Source organism: Pistacia vera, unplaced genomic scaffold, assembly GCF_008641045.1.
Source record: "Pistacia vera cultivar Batoury unplaced genomic scaffold, PisVer_v2 Contig135, whole genome shotgun sequence".
NCBI lineage: Eukaryota > Viridiplantae > Streptophyta > Magnoliopsida > Sapindales > Anacardiaceae > Pistacia > Pistacia vera.
In genome coordinates, this window is record NW_022195412.1 from 393434 (window position 1) to 414180 (window position 20747).

The 20747-nt window shown below is 34.3% G+C and overlaps 2 protein-coding genes and 1 pseudogene across 2 annotated transcripts; all 3 read left to right on the forward strand.

Moving 5' to 3' along the window:
- The first annotated feature begins 686 nt into the window (after positions 1-686).
- Positions 687-3963, forward strand: LOC116122533 (probable LRR receptor-like serine/threonine-protein kinase At3g47570). Its single transcript, XM_031408374.1, has 4 exons — positions 687-1947; positions 2201-3385; positions 3470-3856; positions 3956-3963. Exons 1-4 carry the CDS (start codon positions 687-689, stop codon positions 3961-3963), a joined length of 2841 nt encoding a protein of 946 aa, XP_031264234.1.
- A 1944-nt stretch (positions 3964-5907) lies between these two features.
- The window catches only part of LOC116122502, a 32627-nt pseudogene continuing 17787 nt past the window's right edge, over positions 5908-20747 (forward strand).
- On the forward strand, positions 9463-12026 carry LOC116122501 (GDSL esterase/lipase CPRD49-like). The gene is made up of 6 exons (XM_031408344.1): positions 9463-9820; positions 9914-9991; positions 10249-10389; positions 10574-10650; positions 10742-10891; positions 11813-12026. Exons 1-6 carry the CDS (start codon positions 9710-9712, stop codon positions 12024-12026), a joined length of 771 nt encoding a protein of 256 aa, XP_031264204.1. The 5' UTR covers positions 9463-9709.

Genomic DNA, 20747 nt, shown 5'->3' on the forward strand with positions numbered 1-20747 from the left:
TGTAAAGTCGGCCTAATTTCTTTCATTACAAAACTTTTCTTCTTCCTCTTGTTGGGCTTGATGTATGTCATAAAATTATGATATAAATAAGGAGGTTGACTTGATAGAGATTGATCCTGCATGAAAATGGACATATTCCTAATGCATGACACCTCTGTTTCTAAACGACATGTACAAACTCCAACGTCAATGGCCTGCTTCTTCAATTACAATAACAATAAGAATAATACTTTGGGTACTAATGGATGAGTACTAATATGTGTACTAACTAAAGCATAGTACCCGTACTATGCGCATGGTACGGATACTATGCTTTAGTTAGTACACAAATTAGTACCCATCCATTAGTACCCATAGCATCACTCTAACAATAATACTTTGGGTACTAATGGATGAGTACTAATATGTGTACTAACTAAAGCATAGTACCCGTACTATGTGCATAGTACGGGTACTATGTTTTAGTTAGTACACATATTAGTACTCATCCATTAGTACCCATAGCATCACTCTTACAATAATAATCTCAACTTGATACTACAGGTCGCCGGCCAAGCAATGACTAGATTTTAATTTTAGTGCTGGTTGACTAATTGGCTAATCCCGCCATACTGGATTCCTATATATTGTTTCACCTAATATTCTAGTTTAGTGTACTGAAGCTAGCTCACATCTCACCTTTAGAAATGAATTCAAAGATTAGTCACTCACTTAGACTTCAATATGTTTTTCTCTTTTGCATCACGGTCATACAGTTTATAACTTCTGTCAATTCTGAATTGGCTGAAAACGAGACAGATCGTGTTGCCTTGCAGGCCTTCAAGTCAAAGATTATACTTGATCCTCAAGGCGTTCTTAACTCCTGGAATGATTCTCGACACTTTTGCGATTGGGAGGGGATTACTTGCGGTCGCAGGCATAGAAGAGTCACCTTCTTAGAACTAAGTTCAAGAGGTTTGTCTGGGTCGTTGTCACCATCTATTGGCAACCTCAGCTTCCTACAGAAGTTCGATGTCTCAAACAATAGTCTCCAAGGTGAAATCCCTCCCGAAGTTGGTCGTCTGTTCAGGTTAAAAGATTTACAGCTGCGCAATAACTCCTTGGTGGGAGAAATTCCGGCCAACATGTCCCATTGCTCAAGGCTTACATTCTTGAATCTAGGAATAAACAATCTTGTAGGGAAATTTCCATCGGAGTTTGTCTCCTTGAGAAACTTGAAAAGATTATCTGTATTCAGTAACAGTTTGACAGGAGGCATCCCACATTTTATTGGGAACCTTAGCTCCCTGGAAATTTTAGATTTAGCTGTCAACGCTTTTGGAGGAAACATTCCAGATTCATTGGGTCGATTGAAAAATTTAACAGGTCTTGGACTTGGTCAAAACAACCTATCTGGTACGATTCCTCCTTCTATATACAATCTTTCCTTTCTTGTTAATTTTTCTTTGCCTTTCAATCAATTCCATGGAAGTCTTCCACCAAATTTAGGCCTTGCTCTTCCTCGTCTCAAATTTTTTCATATCTCCTATAACTTGTTTAGTGGATCTATTCCAGTATCTTTATCCAATGCTTCAGAACTGGAACATATTCATTTGAACAACAACGATTTTTCTGGAAAATTGTCAATTGACTTTGGAGGCCTGCAACATCTTGCATTTCTACATGTGGGCACTAATAAGTTAGGAAGTGGAGAAGGTGATGAGATGAGTTTTTTAAGTTCTTTGGTCAACTGTAGCAATTTACGTGTTATCATGCTACTTCAAAACCAATTCAGAGGACCCTTGCCTCATTCCATAGCTAATCTCTCTAGTACTACACTCCAACATTTTGGTGTTTATAATAATAGTTTGTATGGAAACATTCCTTCGGGGATAACCAACCTGGTTAACTTAATTTCTTTCCAGATTTCGATTAACCAATTTTCAGGCACAATTCCCGAAGAACTAGGTAAGCTTCACAACCTTCAATTTTTAGATCTATCTTACAACAAACTCTCAGGTGAAATTCCTCTGTCTCTTGGGAAACCTATCTAAACTCGAAGCCCTTTGGTTGAGCAATAACATATTATCTGGAGTCATCCCTTACAGTCTAGGAAAATTGAAACAATTAAAACAGTTGGAACTTTCCCAAAATGAACTTAGTGGAACCATACCCAAACAAATTTTTGAAATAACATATTTGTCAATTTCACTGAATCTAGCCCGAAACCAATTGATTGGATCTATACCTCCAAACATCAGTAACTTGAAAGTTCTATCAACTTTTGATGTGTCTGATAATAATTTATCTGGTGAAATTCCAAATCAACTTAGTCTTTGTTCTAGTCTTGAATATCTTTATATCAAGGGCAATTTCTTTGAAGGATTTATACCCTCACCGTTCAGTTCTCTCAGAGGTATTCGAGACATTGATCTTTCTCATAACAATTTGTCTGGTCAAATTCCGAAATTCTTAGAGACTCTCTCTTTGGAGAATCTAAACCTGTCCTTTAATAATTTTGAGGGTGAAGTGCCATCAAAAGGAGTTTTTGCAAATGCAAGTGCGATATCAATTGTCGGGAATAGTAATCTACTTTGTGGGGGTATAGCTGAACTATATCTCCCGAAATGCGTCAACAATGAGTCAAAGAAGGAAAAGATCTCTAAACTGTCCAAAATATTAATCCCAATCGTAAGCACTTTTTCAAGCTTGGTCGTGATGTTTTTTTTCATTTTTTGTTGGCTCAAAAAGAGAAGACGAAAACAACCTTTTGAATTTGAATCTACGTTGATAAGAGAACTTTTGAATTTGTCTTATGAAAAGCTTCTTAAAGCAACTGATGGGTTTTCTTCAACAAGATTGATTGGTGTGGGCAGTTTTGGTTCAGTGTATAAGGGAATCTTTAGTCAAGACGGAACCATTGTTGCAGTTAAAGTACTTAATCTTCAACGTCAAGGAGCTTCCAAGAGTTTCTTAGCAGAGTGTAAAGCATTGAGAAATATTCGTCATAGAAATCTTGTCAAAGTCATAAGTTCTTGCTCAAGCATTGATTTTCAAGGTAACGACTTTAAAGCTCTTCTTTATGAGTACATGCCAAATGGGAGTCTTGAGAAGTGGTTGCATTTTACACCAAAAACAGAAGAAGAGCAACCTGAAATTCAGAATCTCACTCTTCTTCAGAGAATAAATATTGCAATTGATGTGGCATTTGCAATAGATTATCTTCATCATCATTGCCATGAGCCAGTCTTCCATTGCGATCTAAAGCCGGGCAATGTTCTTCTAGACGATAACATGACAGCTCATGTTGGAGATTTCGGTCTAGCAAGGTTTCTCTCAGAAGTCTCAAATCCAAATCAAAGTAGTTCTGTTGGAGTAAGAGGAACAATAGGGTATGCTGCCCCAGGTAACCACAAATTTTTTTAATTTGAAAAGTAATTACTTGTCAAAGATCATATACTTCCTAATATAATATGATTATCAATTGCAGAGTATGGTCTTGGAAGTGAGGTGTCGACAAATGGGGATGTCTACAGTTATGGGATCTTGTTGTTAGAGATGGTAACAAGGGAAAAACCCACAAGTCTTATATTTGAAGGAGACTTGAATCTTCACAATTTTGCAAGAATGGCCTTGCCTGACCGGGTGATGGACATTGTGGATCCAGTTCTTCTAAATGAGGAAGAAGAGGTGTCTACTACTAAGCATAGGCTGAGGGAAACAAGAAACAACATCAAAAAGGAATGTTTCAATATTATGGTAAGGATTGGAGTGGCATGTTCAATGGAATCTCCACAAGATCGAATGAATATAACAGATGTTGTGAATGAACTAAAATTAGCCAAGAGCATCCATCTGAAGCTCAACAGGCAAGAAGGTAAGACGAAAAAAGATTTAAATTACCTCTGTTTTTTATAAGGAGGTAAAATCTCCCAACATTTTTGCACTATTTTTTAATTCTTTTCTTTAATTGCAGGGTTATGAAATGAATATCATCATCGGCAGATTGTTATCGATGGACAAACGAGGAGGTAGATGATATAACAAAAATTATCAAGGAGGAGTTCTTCTGAGCTACATATTTTATTAACTTATATTATATGTATTCTGTTTGAATTTATGTATCAATTAAATTCCAATTATTTAATATTTTACATTAAGCACGTAGTTTATGTCTTGTTATTTAACACTATCCATGTATCTCAAATTTATTGCTATAAACAATATTTTAATAACCAGCCTTGGGTGAAACCCGACAAAGTTGTCGGGTCCTAGGTTGACCGGTTTAACCGGTTTGATTGGATGGTCAAACCGGATGACAACTTTTAAAATTTAGCAAATACACCCTTGAAAATTATATGGAAGTCTCTGCAGGTTTGAAATTTAGCAAACACGACCCAAATACAAATTGGCGGTTGACTGGTTGGCACGGTGACACTCCAAATGCAATCCCAATCATCATTTGAGCCCATTCCCCAAAAAATCTACTCAAAATCTGACCAAAATTGATTCGATTTCGACTAGATCTCATCGATGTCGATGTTGACATTCTAGGCCATATATCATCGATGCCAACATCGACAACCCTCCCCATCACCCAAAAAATACTCTCTTCTGCCTCTCGACCACAACACATCTCACCCAACCCCCGTTAGCCTTGCCAATCACTGAAAAAAGTTTGATGTTGCCGTAGCCTGATTTTTTTAATTCCTAGTCTATTCACTCACTAAAAATCAATATCGTCATCACCATTGCACTCACCGACACTTTCTGTTCAAGAGCCTCAACATCCTGGACATTAATTGTTCGTCGATCATCATCCCAAATTCTAGGGTTTTGGGTGAATAGGAAAATTGTTAACCCAGCCTGGTAAAGCTTTTGGGTCCCGATTTAACCAATGGGCTGGGTTGGGTTTTAAAATAGTTGATATAAACTCCTTAAATGTCTTCAATAGACTTTAAAAGATACATTCTGCCATAAAGTAAGCTTTAAGCCCTAATACCCAACCAAATATATACAGCCACTTTAACCTCAACCTAGTGATGCGGGATACCATACAACCACTTTAACCTGGTAATCGGATATATACAATCCACCATGTGGTTAATATAGATCACTAATGATTTTTAAAGAAAAGAATTTCTAATGAATATAATTAAAATAAATAACAATTTAACAAAATTTGTAATGCTTGTACGTCTACTTACACATTTTGTTAAACCTCTCAAAAATTAATTTCTGATTTTGTCCATCGTCCAAGGATTGAGATGAGATAATTAGACAGGGGTGACAAGAATGAGAAAACAAAGAATGAGTAATAACATTAAACCTCTTATTCTTTTTTATTTATAAAAGACCTAAAATTTCATTAAATTTTTTGTAACACCAAAACTTGTAGTACAAAGCACCTCATACTATATAATCTCTAATTTTCACAATTTTAAATGCATAATATTATAACAAAATTTTTATACAAAATTTTCCGTATAATCTGAGTTATCTGACTTGATAAAATATAACTGATTGATTTTAAATTAAAAATAAACTTTCGTCTAATCATATTTTTACCACGTTAGTTAGATTGTACGAGAATTATTGAATAAAAATGTGAGTATGTTTTCGCTCTCCATCCGCCAGAGAGCCAAACAAACACAAGCAAGATCTGTGAGAACAATTAAGGTAATTTTAATTAAAATTTCAAATTATATCTTTAATTGAAATTCTCGTTTCGTCCCCAACTTTTACTTTTTTGAATTTCATTTTCTATATCTGTCTGCTCTAGCTATTAATTTTGCTCACACTAGGGTTTCAGATCTTTTAGAATATGTTTTAGTTTACATTACTTGTTGTTGCTGCGTAATAGTGGGTTTTAGTTTGGAATTGAATCTAATTCTCTGTTGGTACTAAGATCTAGGCCATTTTTTTTTTTTATCGTTGGTTGGATGTTTCACTCGATGTGTTTATATTCTTGCGATTGCGAAATTTGATTCGTGTATTTTTAAGGAATCACATGAACGGTTCAGATCTCCTGCATTTGTAATTAATTTTTTATGTTTTGATCTCCAGCTGTTAAATATCTCATAAATTGAGAAATAAAAATCGAGAGAAACTGAAAAAAGAAAAATGAACGATGGGGCTTCGAGAAATGCAAATTATTATGACCTTGATGATATTGTTATAGAGGAAGAGGTTAATATCTTGGTCTTCATAACCTCTATAGTATTTAATTCAACTTTGGAATCGCTTAGTGAATTTTTTTTTTTCCTCTCGATTTCAGCTTGTCCCTGTTGTGTTCCATAAGTCAGCTAATGGAGTGAAAGTTGATCCCAGTGCTGAAAAAGATTGTGTAAGTTAACTGGAGTTTGGTGGAAATTGTTGTTCAATGGCTGTATCTTAATATATTCTGTTTTTGGTGGTTGTTCTCAGGTTGAAGAAGGTGCGAAGGTAGAGCTGCCATTTTGGCTTGATCAAGAGTTATATTTGAGGCAAGCTGTATCAATAAATGTTCCAGCATGTTTCAACCAAAAGTAAATCCATATGATTTCTAGTTTTATTCTTATTTCTGACTAAAGATAGTAATAATGCTAAGAAATTCATTAAAAACGGACTTGCAAGAAGAATTTTTAACATGATTTTGCTTTATGTGTGAATAATGTAAAATGGGTTGAGGAACTTTTTGGCAAGAAATGGCCTTTGGTTGTCAAAAGCAATTGGATTTTGTATTGTAATATGTTATGATACATGATTTTTTCTATGTATGACATTTTTTGGTTTTGCTGTCATATGTGGGTTACTTTTGTTCACCAGTCCAACGAGGTCAAACTTTTTGTCAAAGTCTTCTAGAGTTTGTTGTTCTTATTGTATTTCTTTGATCCCTCCCTCCCCTTTTACTTTTTTTGAGTGACCCAACCGCCTCTGGAATTAGGCAGTTTTAACTAAGTTCTAATGATCGCAATTTCTCGCAAAGTTGTCGTATGTTCAAATGAATGCATGAAGAATGACATATTTATTTAAGTGAATGAGAATCTGAAGTTGTGAATAGGTATTTACTCTTCTAGTCTTCTTTGTCTCAATTGAATTCCAAAACAAGGCAGGAAATCCAGTTTGATGCTGCAAATGTGGATCTGAAATCTGGGTGTCCATATTTCTATAAGATAGCACCATTGTGAGTTTCTACTACTCACTAGCTTCTTTACATGCATACAGTTTTTCCTATGCCTTCTGTTAGTTTACTTTATAATGCGACTCTCCCATTCTTCTTCTCCCTTATATAGTAAATTGCTAACATCATATTTGTTGTTTCCATAATGCCATTATATGGCCCTTTGTCAGTTTGGAAAAGAAAGCAATGCCCTAAAGATTTGATGTTATTACAAATTTTCCATGTTATATTTCACTGCTTTTTTAGAAAAAAGTTGATCTGGTTATTTATTGCATAAACAGTTTGAAATAATCTCTAGTTTTTTCCTTGTTTCTGCATCTTATTGAAACTGTGAAGCATATTGAAGGTGGAGAGCTAAATTTGCATTTTCATGCCTTGGGGTGGAATAAAGGATGTGGTCAGTTCCTTGTCTCAGAAGATCAATATGTATGTTAGAGATATGATTCATTGGAAAGTTGATGCAAATATGCCCACCAATACAAGCCAAGTAAAGTCCAAGGAGAAATAAACCCAAACTTGTGATGTAGGTTCGACCCAAGCCAAGGGAACAACCTTGGTCACTCCATACATCTTGGCCCACATTGATAAGAACCTGCAAGAGGAGTTAAACCATTCGGCCCAACTCAAATTGGCCACTCAAGGTGGGCCCACGTGGCCCAAGGCAAGCCTAGTCCAATTCCTAAACCGTATTCCAACATTTGGGTATAATATTCTATCAGGGAAACCAATGAGTCAAAATGAGGGGGAAAATTCAAACTTGGGAGAAAGTACAAGCACATGGGTCAAGAATTCAAGGAGATAACCTATGGCAAAAGGCAACTAACTTTCCCTTTCGGGAATGGACAATCCATGACAAGTCGGCGGCTTCTTGTCCCCCTTCGTCATTTGGAAAGTCAAAGACTTAGACTAGCATTTAAAGCACCCATGTGCTCTTGTAAACACGTGAATGATTCTCTTTTCTTGGGACGTCACATGAAGCCTTTATTTTATTATTTTATGTCTTTTAGTTTTTTTTTTTTTTTTTTTTTTTTTGTGAGCGCAATTTGTAAGGCTATTTAAAGCCAACTTTGCATTGTAATGGGGAGCTTTTGATGAATAAAAATTGAACTCTTGAAGAGTCTTCTCATGTCATTTCTCATCATTTTCTTGTTTGAACCTCCTCGTTCGCTTTATTTTAAAGCTATGCCATCCTATTAAGATGCTGCTATATAGAAAATCTTATCAATGTTCATGAATGGTTTAGATGAACCATCTATCAAACTGCCAAATATGAAAAATTAGGTGCTAATGTGCTATCATATTCATATAGTTTTATATAGGCTATTTATAATGGTTATTAGTATCTTACAATATGTGATATATATCTTACGGTATGATTCGATATAGGTTACCAACGATACATATTAAAGAGTATATCATAAACCTTTCAATACGTTGATATATATCCTACAATATGATACGTATCAGTTCATATCCTTAAAAATATTAATACGACTTTATTAATTTGAGCCGAAGTCAAAAAATTTTTTTGTGTCGAATCTGGGTCATCCAACCTGGTTTACTAAAACCTACCCAAATTTACTCATTTTGCATGAAAAAAGTGAAGATATAGATGTATTACTTATTTTGCATGATAATAATAACACAAATAGAGATATTGACATTAATCTTATAAATGATATAAATTCTTAATTTTGATTATATAATAGTATAATTTAAGATTAATAATATTATAAAATTCGTTAATTAATTTTGGGGTGATATTAATTTTTTTTTTTTTTAAAAGACATCTTATTATACGATGATAAACGATACACGTTTGAAAAATTAGATTTATGATTCAAATATGATACGCCGCAGCCATACTATTTGTTCCTTTGAAAATATCAAAATTGATTTAACTATCTAGATTTAAATTTATTAATAATAATGAAAGAAAAGAAATATTGGGTGATACAATTAAAGAGTAATGGTCCCACCGCTCCGATCGTTTACTGTCCGAGACTCAGAAGACTGTAATCAAGAAGGCTACGACAATCTCGAGGACCTAACCTAATCGCACGGTGATAATTAAGTGGAAGCATGTAATGTCATCTTTTGATCGGCTTGAACCAATAGTCAAACGACTCGTCATCGACTGTATTAAAGGCTGCGGCTACAGACGGTTGGCAAGTTAAAGTTTGGTGAGTTACTTACAAATACAATCAGAGACAACTTCATACCCCCAAATCCCGCGTTTACATAATTCAGATACTCGTCACCTGTGCACTTTTGACAGCATCGTTTTAAGAATATTGAGTCCACATCAATGTCAATGTATAAAAGTAGGAATGGACGGAATGGTTAATGAGAAAGATGGAATGCTAATTACGGTAGCTACCCCATTAAATACAAAAGCTGGTTAACATGGCGGGTTTTGCATTGCGTAGAGTTTTATTAAATTTATATCAACATCACCGAAATTCTAACTACTATTTATTGTAAAGAAGAAGCTGATTAAACCATATCGTCAACTCTCGATTCTTCCTCGGCCGCCAAGAGTCGGTGATTCACTGATAAACTGACAAAATGGTGGGACCTCTTAGGCCTCGGTTTGTCCTCTTTGGATCCTCCATTGTCCAGCTCAGCTTCAGCAATGGCGGTTGGGGCGCCATTCTCGCCGACGTTTACTCTCGCAAAGTTTTTCTCCCCCCCTCGCTCTCTCTCTTGTTAGGACTATTTTAAGGAGCTTGAATTTTGTTTATTTATTTGTGTATGATTTTTCATATTTAGGCGGACATTATTCTTCGAGGATATTACGGATGGAACTCACGACGTGCCGTTGACGTTCTTGATCAAGTTTTTCCCAAGGTATTATTACTACATTTTTGTATTAATATTACTAAATGTAGCTTATTTAGATTAATTCATTCCGTATGTTGTTTAAGCACTTATTAGTAACAAGACGATGGAATAAGATGATAAATGATATGATAATTACCAGGGATATAAAAAGTTGAGATTCTGTATAATGTGATAATTACTAGATATGTTTGAAGTGGTTCCTTTTGAGGTGGTTCTCTGATCCCATCTTTATTTTATTGTATTGTCTTTGTTTGGCCATACAGGATGATGCTACACAGCCTTCTTTGGTGATTGTTTACTTTGGTGGTAATGATTCAATGGGGCCTCATTCATCTGGCCTAGGTCCTCACGTTCCGCTTTCTGAATATGTTGAAAACATGAAAAAGATTGCAAATCATCTCAAGGTTATTTCTTCACGCACAAGTTTTTTAAAGCTTCGGTTTCGTTAGGCATTTAACCCTCAATGCTTAAATGTATTCAGTTTTAGTTTTGTATGTGTTGCCATTGAACATCTCTCAAACTTAACTGACATTTCATGTTTCTAATGAAGAATGATATTTGACCCTCAGTCTAAATGTTTGAAAACAGAGTCTTCCAGGTGGTACCCGCATTATTTTTCTAAGTTGTCCTCCTGTTGATGAAGACAGAGTTAATCGAGGCACAAGGTGCTGTGATGTATATATCTGTGTTGAATTTTCTGTGTTTTTTCTGGCAAAATGTCAATTCTAAGGCTGGTATATCTTTTAAATATTCCAGTGGAATTTTTAGTGAGCTAGTAAGAACAAATGAGCTATGCAAGAATTACTCAGAAGCTTGTATAAAGATGTGCCAGGAGTTAGATGTGAATGTGGTTGATCTTTTCACTGCATTTCAGCAGAGAGAGAATTGGATGACTGATTGCTTTACGTAAGTCTGCTTGCCATATTTACTGCACTTCCTTTTTTCTGACATGATCAAGATTGACAATATCATCATTTCTGATCTTCTTAGGCCAACTTATGTATCTGGTTTTTGTTTTTTCTGCAATTGAAGTTTCTCTGTTTTCTATATTCATAAATTAGCTGGAGAATTTTCACTTAAAAAGAAAGTTGAAATTTACATACTTGTTTTGGGTCTTCTCCAATAGGCTATGGTGCCATAAAGCAGTAGTTAGTGGGAAGATACTTATTGGAATTCCTTTTATTATATATGCGCACTTGTGACCCGTCTCATTTATGTATTACTTTTCTCATATTAGATGTTATATTCCACTACTGTCTTGGGGAAAAAATTGTCCCGGTTATCTTCAGCACGGTGTTTCCTTTAATGCATTGTATTTGTTTAAACTTTTTTGTGGGTAGTGAGAAACTCATGGTTTCTGGCTGTCAGAATCAATTTTGGCAGTTTTATAGTGGTCTATATAATCGATGAGATTACTATGAGCAGGCCTTTGTTTCTAAAGAAAGATGAGCTATGGAAATCAACTTGGTTTTTCTCACTTCCGAAGACAGCTTATAGCCATTAGTTTATTTCCAGTTTAGTTTTGATTACTGTTCACATCTTTTTGCTTGCATACCAAAAGAAATTTTCCTCTGAGAGCAAGAGACATGCACCAAGCCCAGGAAGTTGAAAATTTGCTTTACGTTGTCGTGGTAAATTTATGTGTGGTCCATTTGGGCAGTCTTCTTTCTCTTCTCGTCTAAGAAAGTTGAATAATAGGTTGTCATTTTAGTGCAATTGTTATTCATTTGTCATTCTCTATAGTGACATTTGTCTGTCATTGAAATGACACAAACCAGTCAATGAATTGTCGAATGCAAATATAGTAAATTATTTTCTCTTGCCCAGAGATGGAATTCATTTGTCTGAGGAGGGGAGTAAGATTGTGGTGGCAGAGATACTGAAAGTGCTCAAAGAAGCTGAGTGGAAGCCATCTCTGCACTGGAAGTCCATGCCCACTGAATTTGCAGAGGATTCAGCATATGATCTTGTGGCGGCTAACGGAAAGACTACGTTAAATCCTTCTGAATGGACATTCCACCGAGAGATTCAATGGGACTAGGCTGCTGTTTCAGAATCATCCTAATGCTATTTTGTCCTACACCAGAGCTGTTGGCCAAAAATCTCACAACCAAAAAGGAAAAGATTTAAATGATAAGCACCCGAAATCAGAGATTGAGGGATGAATCAACTTAAAACATTTTAGTTTATCAGTAAAGCTGAGAATAGAACCATTCATCCTTAATATTGTCATATGTTCTCAGATTTTATATGAAATTTATACTTCTATAGATGTTCACTTGTTCATTTTTATTTATTGAAGTTCTTTTCCAATATGTAATGGTGCAATAATCCAGGATTAAATGAGATGACATATACCAAGTAAAATTTCCTTTTTATTATATTAGCACTCTAAAAACTTCTGATATGCGATATGCAAAAATACAATCTCAAGTTAAAATTGTTCTAAACTATTGGATTATATATTGCTAGAAAACAGTATGATTAATAAGTTTTTTAATAAAGGCGTATACAGTGTGTGAAGTCTCTGATTTCAGCATCAATCACTTGGCATTTATATATACCCCTTGGTAGATTTTTAAAGTGTTTCACAATCACATCATCAAAGAATTTGCCTTCTTGCTTTCAAGGATGAATACAATGATCAGTCTCACTTTGCTTTCAATCAGTTTTCGTTTTTGTCATCACGGTGATGCACATTACAACGTCGATTCCGAATTGACTGAAAAAGAGACAGATCTTATCGCCTTACAGGCATGCCAAGTCGAATATTATTCATGATCCTCAAGGGGTCCTCAACTCATGGAATGAATCTCTTCATTTCTCAGAATGGGAGGGCGTTACATGTAGTCACAGGCATAGATAGTCACAGTTCTGAGGTTTGTTTGGGTCCTTGTCACCATACATTGGCAACCTTAGCTTCCTACGGAAGATTGATCTCGCAAACAACAGCATCCAAGGTGAAATCCCCCTTGAAGTTGGCGTCTGATCTGGTTAGAAGAAATACTGCTGCACAATAAGTCGGTTGGAGAAATTCCGGCCAACTTGTCCCATTGTCCCAGGCTCACATTCTTATATTTAGGAAAAAAACAGGCTAGTTGGGAAAATTCCACCGGAGTTTGTCTCCTTGTTCAACCTCAAAGAAACAACTCTGCACTGTAACAGTTTGACAGGAGGCATTCCACATTTTCTTGGGAATCTTACCTCCCTGGAAAGTATATCAATGGCTTATAATCAATTAGGAGGAAATATTCCAGATTCATTGGGTCAACTGAAAAATTTAGACTCTCTTGGACTTGGTCATAACAACCAATCTGGTACAGTCCCTCCTTAATTATACAATCTTTCCTTCCTCATTGTTTTTTCTTTGGGTGGCAATCAACTTAAGGGAAGTCTTAGGGGGTGTTTGTCTGAGCTTATGAAAATTAGCTTATAAGTAACGAGTACTTATAAGCTAATTTTAGCTTATAAGCATTTGAAATTTTAAGCAATTACGTGTTTGGTTAAAGTACTTATAAGTGACTGATAAGTAGTTGACGTGTTTGGTAAAATATGACTTATAAGTACATTTTATTATAAAATGACTAAAAAGGGTACTACATTAAACAATGGTATACTATGAAATTTTAAAATTAAACAGGGATAATGTGGTAATATACTTGGTCAAACTAGCTTATAAGCAGAGTGCTTATAAGCCACAAAAAAAAAGTACCTCCCCCCCTCCCCAACTTATTTTTTTGGGCTTATAAGCTTAACTTATAAGCTCAAAAAAGTCATAAACAAACATGTCAGCTTAATTTTAGAGCTTATAAGCAAGTTTGACCAGCTTATAAGCTTAGACAAACACCCCTCTTCCTCATCTCAAATTTTTTTCAAATCTCGGAAAAAAACTTGGTGGATCTATTCCAGTATCTTTATCCAATGCTTCAGAACTCCAACATATCCAAATGGCCATTAATGGTTTTTCAGGAAAATTGTCCGTTGATACAATTTTCGAGGCATGGAACATCTTGAAGTTATAATTTTTGGCCGTAATAATTTAGGAAGTGGGGAAGGCGATGAGATGAGATTTGTCGATTCTTTGGCCAATAGGCAGCTTTATCATCGCTGAAAACAAATTCAGAGCACGACTGCCTTATTCAATCGCTAATCTCTCTAGTACTAAACTCCAAAATTTTGATATTGATAGTAATAATTTGTATGGAAACATGCCTTCGGGGATAAGCAATCTCGTTCACTTAAATGCGTTGGATATGTTCAGTAACCAATTTTCAGGTACAATACCCGAAGAACAGGTAAGCTCCAGAACCTTGAATTTTTAGATCTGTTTACCAACAAACTCATTGGCCAAATTCCTTCTTCTATGGGAAACTTGTCAGGAGTCATCCCTTCTAGTCTAGGAAATTTGAAACAATTGGAAAATTTGGATCTTCCAGATGCATAATGTACTGAGTCACACTTGCATGGCGCGTAATTGTTGAAAACTTCAATGGTCGGTCTTCCACCTGTTGAAAAGCATGATTATACCATCAAAATCTATGAGAAATTCTCGATACTCGCTCGCAGATATGAGTTTCTAACAGAGTCAATTAAAGACAAGACTAATTAGACCCTTTTATGCTTAAAAAAAATAAGGGTTGATGTAAGCTTACATTAGCAAGCATCAATCAGAGTTCAGGAAGGCTTTGCGTCGTCCAGAAGCTGCCATGTCACCTCAAGACAGGAAGGATACGGTTGTCACTAACCTAACATATTCAGGTTTTGTATATGAGTGAATAAGGACCATATACCTGTCCAAGCCCCAGATAATTTGAAGATATTTCTTAAGTTATCGGCCAATAAAAGGCAAGGAAGGATTTGCACGGCACCTACCTACTTATAGATTTATAATCATTACCTTGAATTCAACTATTATATATAAAAGACTCCCCCTTCTCATTTTCAAGATCTCCGATGTTTACTTTGATAAATACTCAATGGCAAAGACAACCTACGAGAAAGAGACTGACTTGATATTCTCTTTGAATACTCAGTTATTGTACTTCTGCTCGTTGTTCGCTATATACGACCACCTGTAAACTCTCATATATAAAAGAAACAGTGGATGTAACAATCGCTTTAGGCATCCGAGCAACTTTAAAAATCATCTCTTTCATTTATTATTCAGTCTTTGCATTCAATAATATTGTTTAACCTTATCCTGACTTTTGAATCAACTAATCATATGTAATTCTCACATCATGTATATATAATTTCAATTTATAATGTGTTGTGTGTAACAAGTGGGTATGCCAAATAACATTACAGGAAAGAGGATAAGTAAGAAATCAAAGCTAGTAGAAGTATAGTACTTTCTTTTCATCAAATCCTCAAGTTGGTACCCGTTTCTTGAGCTCCTTTATCTCATTCTGATTGAGTCAAAACGACACGGTTGATTTTCTGTTCTATTTTTGTTTAATCTACAGTCCATCTTCGATACGTGGCGGATCCGGGAAATTTGAAAGATGTGACTGAATTCATTCAAGGTTTTCTGAAGATGAGGAAAAATTTCCTCGTCAGTAGAAGCTTCTCTCAAATGCAGCCCACAAAAATAGAAAAGTCTTCTTTGTACTGGTTTGAATTATTTGAGTGGATACCAACTAAATAATGGGTTAATTACTTAAACCCCCAAGTTTAATTGATAACAAAATTTTCTCTCAATTGCAGTGCACTAACAACAAAAATTCTCCTATGTTATGTTTTAGGTGTTAAAATAACACCATGAATATAATTTAGTAAGTAGTTAATCATAACTTAAAATAAGTAAGTTTTAATGTTTCAATAACGACTTATTAACAAAATTAGGAGTTTTGTTATTCTTAAAAACTTAGGGAGATATTTGTACCTAACTAAACCTTAGGGGGTCGATCTAAGTATCAAAATAATAGATATATAAAGGGTTAATGACTTAGGTGTTAAAATAGTAGTAGGATGTCAATTAAGTAAATAAATATTTATGAACTCTAGATGTTAAAATAATGGCAGAGTAGGTAGATAACTCACTAACTTTCAATAATGGTAGAGAAATTTTTGTGGTCTTTCATTAGCAATGTAAGAGTTGATCATGTTTGATTGAATGATAAACATTATGGATCCGATACTTATAAATGACAATGAAGAAGTCGCTGCTACTATTAGGTTGAGGGAAACAAGAAGTAACAGTATAAAGGAATGTTTCATTTCTCAGATCAAGATTGGAGTGATGTAGTGTCACCACAAGATCGAATGAACATAAAGGATGTTGTTCATAAAGGAAAATCCTTCTTGCTCTACTAGAAATTTGATCAACAGGCAAGGTGGAAAATTTTGAATAAAATAAATAGTAAAGATTTAGAAGAACAAAATAGTAAAGATTTAGAAGAACAAAATAGTAAAGAAGGATAATTTTGAATGAAATAAAATAAATTTGTGAATTAAAAATTTTAATTTTCTTTCAATAATTATCAGGAGCTTCGAAAGAGACGTAGGAGCTAATTTCGCTTACGGGGTTTTCGTCACAAAACACCCTCGTACTATTAAAAAATATTTGTGTTGAAAGAAATTCACTGAGCTAATGTAGGCAATGAATATGAGCTAAATTTGTAAGTTTCATTGGAAATTTCTTGTAAAAAATTGATGCAACTTTCTACTCCTTGTGGAAGATGTTTTCACAAATAGAATTAAAGAGAAAGGAGAAATAATCATGCTTCTCATTCCTGTTCAGATAATCAAAGGACACGATCCATGTTTGCGTGACTAATACCAGTGTCAAACACCGATTAAACCACGATCTCAATTTATTTTTCGTTTGAAATATGTGCTTAATTTGTATTTTTTCATTTGAAGTTTCCTGTAAAAAGTTTTTGCATATTTTTTTTTCTGTTTTCTTTTTGTTTACATCTTGCCAGGGTGAGTAATACATTCACTAGGGAGAGTTCAACTTCTCCAAGCATCATAATGAATCACAATACTCAGAAATTTCCCGTAAAGAAGTTTTTGCAACTTTCTATATTTTCAGTGGAAGATATTGACTTTTGCAACTTTCTATGATTCATTGCGGAAATTTATTTATACCTCTTGTAGAAAAGCTCCACTCATTCTCATCTTAATTTTTCTCATTCCTAGTGGACTTCAAGTCAAAAGAAGAAGAATTATGTGCAATTATGATCACCATTCTATGAAATTTCTTGACCTGGAGACTCAGAAAAGAGCGGTATTATTTCAAATATTCAGTTCTTCACGATAAACGTCTATGTACAGAGAGTCAAAATCCTTTGGAGTCCAGACTAACGGTTAATACCACTAAACTGAACCCTGAGTTTCACAAACATTTGCAATACTCGCTTCCCGTAAACTACACGGAAAAGCAAGCTAAAGGAATTGGCTACTCATTTTCAAAACTGATTATAATGAAATGTCATTCTCTTTGTGACGCAACAAAATAGGATAGGCACTAGATACGCTCTAGTGTGGCGGCTTGACCAAAACTATATCACTTTCTTTTCATCAAACCCTCAAGTCGGGTACCCTTTTCTTGACCTCCTTTATCTCTTTCCGACTGAGTCAAAACGACACGGTTGCTTTTGGGTTTTGTTTTTGTTTAATCTACAGTCCATCTTCGATATGTGGCAGACCCGGGAAATTTAAAGATGTGACTGAATTCATTCAAGGTTTCCTAAAGATAAGGAGAAATTTCCTTGTAGTAGAAGATTCTCTCAAATGCAGCCCACAAAAATAGAAAAGTCTTCTTTGTACTAGTTTGAATCATTTGAGTGGACACAGACTAAAATGGGTTAATTACATAAGCCCTCAAGTTTAATTGAATAAAAAAAATTTCTTACTTGCACTAACAACAAAACTTTATGAATATAATTTTAGTAAATATTTATGAACTTATAATAAATAAGTTCTAACAATTCAGTATCGGCTTGTTAATAGAAGTAGGAGTTTTGTTAATTTTTAAAACTTAGGAAGATTCTTGTATTTAACTAAACCTTAGGAGGTCGATCTAACCTCTACATAATTATCAAAATAATAGATAGAGAAAGGTTTAATGACTGTAGGATGTTAATTAAGTAAATAAATATTTATGAACTCTAGGTGTTAAATAACTGACTAACTTTTAATAATAGTAGATTGTTTTTAAAAATTCAGAGAAATTTTTGTAGTTATGAAGACCTAGGTCTTATAAATTGAGTGTAGACTCTTTTATTAGCGATATAAGATGTAATCTGTCTGATCGAATGATAAAACATTATGGATTCAATATTTATAATTGATAACGAAGAAGTCGCTACTACTATTAGGCTGAGGGAAACAAGAAGTAACAGTATAAAGGAATGTTAGAAAGATCATGCATTTTCTAATGTTATTCTTGTGAATTGGAGTATGGTCTCAGAAGTAATGAGGTGTCAACAAATAAGATGTCTACAGTTTCGGAATCCTATTATTGGAGATGATAATGAGGAAAAGGCCCACAAATGTTATGTTTGAGGGAGGTGTTAATCTTTCTAGCTTTGCTAAAGTAGCCTTGCCTAACTGGGAGATGCACATTGGTACTTCCAAATGTTGATGAGGAGACGACGGCTACTAACCATATGCTGAAGGAAACAATAAACAACATCGGAAAGGAATGTCTCATTTCTATGGAGTTTTTGCTCTTTCATTTATATTATTTTTAGCTATTCCTTTTACCAATCGCACGGCTATGAAATTAATATTTTCATCAAAACTGCACTTTGATTGAACTAAAAGCTGAGAATACAACAATTGATCCTTGTTATATGTAATATGTTTCTCCATTAAAGTGGATATTTTATAGCATTGTGCTTCTATATATGCTTACCGTATTTTTTAACTTTTTGCTTTGGAAAAGGTTTAAGTGTTACATGAGTGGTGTTATTTAAGCCTTGCCAATTTTCTTTCTAAGCCCCAATAACAATTAAGGGCATTTATTCTTTTAATACACCTATATATTAAAAATCTCTTTCTTTCTCAAACCTTAAATGGAAGATGAAATCAAACAAGTTATGGATATTCCATTACCCGTTCATGTTTTAGAGTTGCTTCAAGAGATTCAATTTAACTCTTGTTTAAACTTGCAAGTTAAACAATTGCTAGACTCTATTAATTTTTAAAACGTAGGAGAACACCCAAAACAAAAAAGGGAAGAAAAAAAATAACTAAATGGATGTATAGTTCAAGTTTTACCCAAAAGAAAAAAAAGGGATACTTAAATTTAACCAAGGCAAAAAAAAAAAAAAAAAAAAAAAAAAGGCTGATGATGAGGTTAACAAAGATTTCGTAGAAATAAATAGTAAAGAAGGAAAATTTGCTAATATTGAAAACAAACAAATATACTTGTGTTCAAAGAAATTGACTTAATTAATGCAGGCCCACGGGAGGAGAAAAGTGGCCCATTTCAGAATAAGAGTATGGAAATTGGAATTTTCAAAGTAAAGGGTCTGCCTTGTAATTAAATGGGAATGACATCGTATGCGTGACTTAAGGAAGAATTAGTTGATCGATGTTTGCGTTACTAATAGGGTAGAATTGACAGAAGTCCAGTAAAGATTTGAAAATCGTAAAATTTTTCAGTTATTTCTTTCAACCTTTATGTATTTAATTATTCAATTAATAGTAGTTAATAGTTAAATTCAAATAATTTAATACTCTCTATCATTTGATTCAATTTAGAAAGTAAATTTATAATTAACATATTCATACTTTTCCTTAAATTATGACCAGGATATTGATACAAGTGATCATATTAATAATTCACTCTTCATATAAATGATAAAAACTCCCACAAATAACCAAATTTAATAGTGATATGGCTATAATTCATTGATCCATGAGTTTAGTGTTAGACTTTGTTAGCTCTTGATCTTGATAACATTTAAAATGAATTATTGGTCTAAAATTTTCCAATAATTTTAAAGACTAGAAAATAAATCGACTATATTTTAAATGGCTAAAGCCCATTTGTAGATATTAGGTTATATTTTCGTCAGCATTAGATACCATTACGATATCTTTAATAAATCCGCTTTTCTCTTTTGTCACTTGATAGATGTCGGGTGATATAAGTAATTATATCTTTTTTTAAACTGTTTGATATTGACCTTTGCAACTTTCTATGAATCCTTGCGGAAATTTGTTCATTCCTGGTGGACTTCAAGTAATAAAAAAAAAAAAAAAAAAGGAAATTATGTGCAAAGTGCAATTATGATCACCATTCTATGAAATTTCTTGACCACGATAAACCAAACTGAATGATAAAAGTCTATGTACAGTAAGTCAAAGTCCTTTTGGAGTCCAGACTAGCGTCAACTACCACTAAATTGAACCCTGAGTTTCACAAACACTTACAATACTCGCTTTACGTAAAGTACAAGGAAAAGAAAGCTGAAGGAATTGGCTACTCCATTCTCTTTGCTTTCAGTTCGCTTTTCTTTTTTTGCATCACTATGATGCAAGTTACAGCTATTGCCAGTTCTTCCAGTTTGATCACTAGAGAATTGGCTCTAAACGAGATAGATCTTGCTGCGATGCAGGCCTTCAAGTCAAAGGCTATTCATGATATTGACTTCTGCACCATTCTATGATTATTTGTAGAAATTTAATGTTGTATACTCATGCTCATCAGTTCTTTACTAGAAAATCAAGAGGAATGAGGCTAGACTCCACTTAAATTTGACAAAAAAACTACGGAATTGACCAATTCGTTCTGTGCAGCACAGAG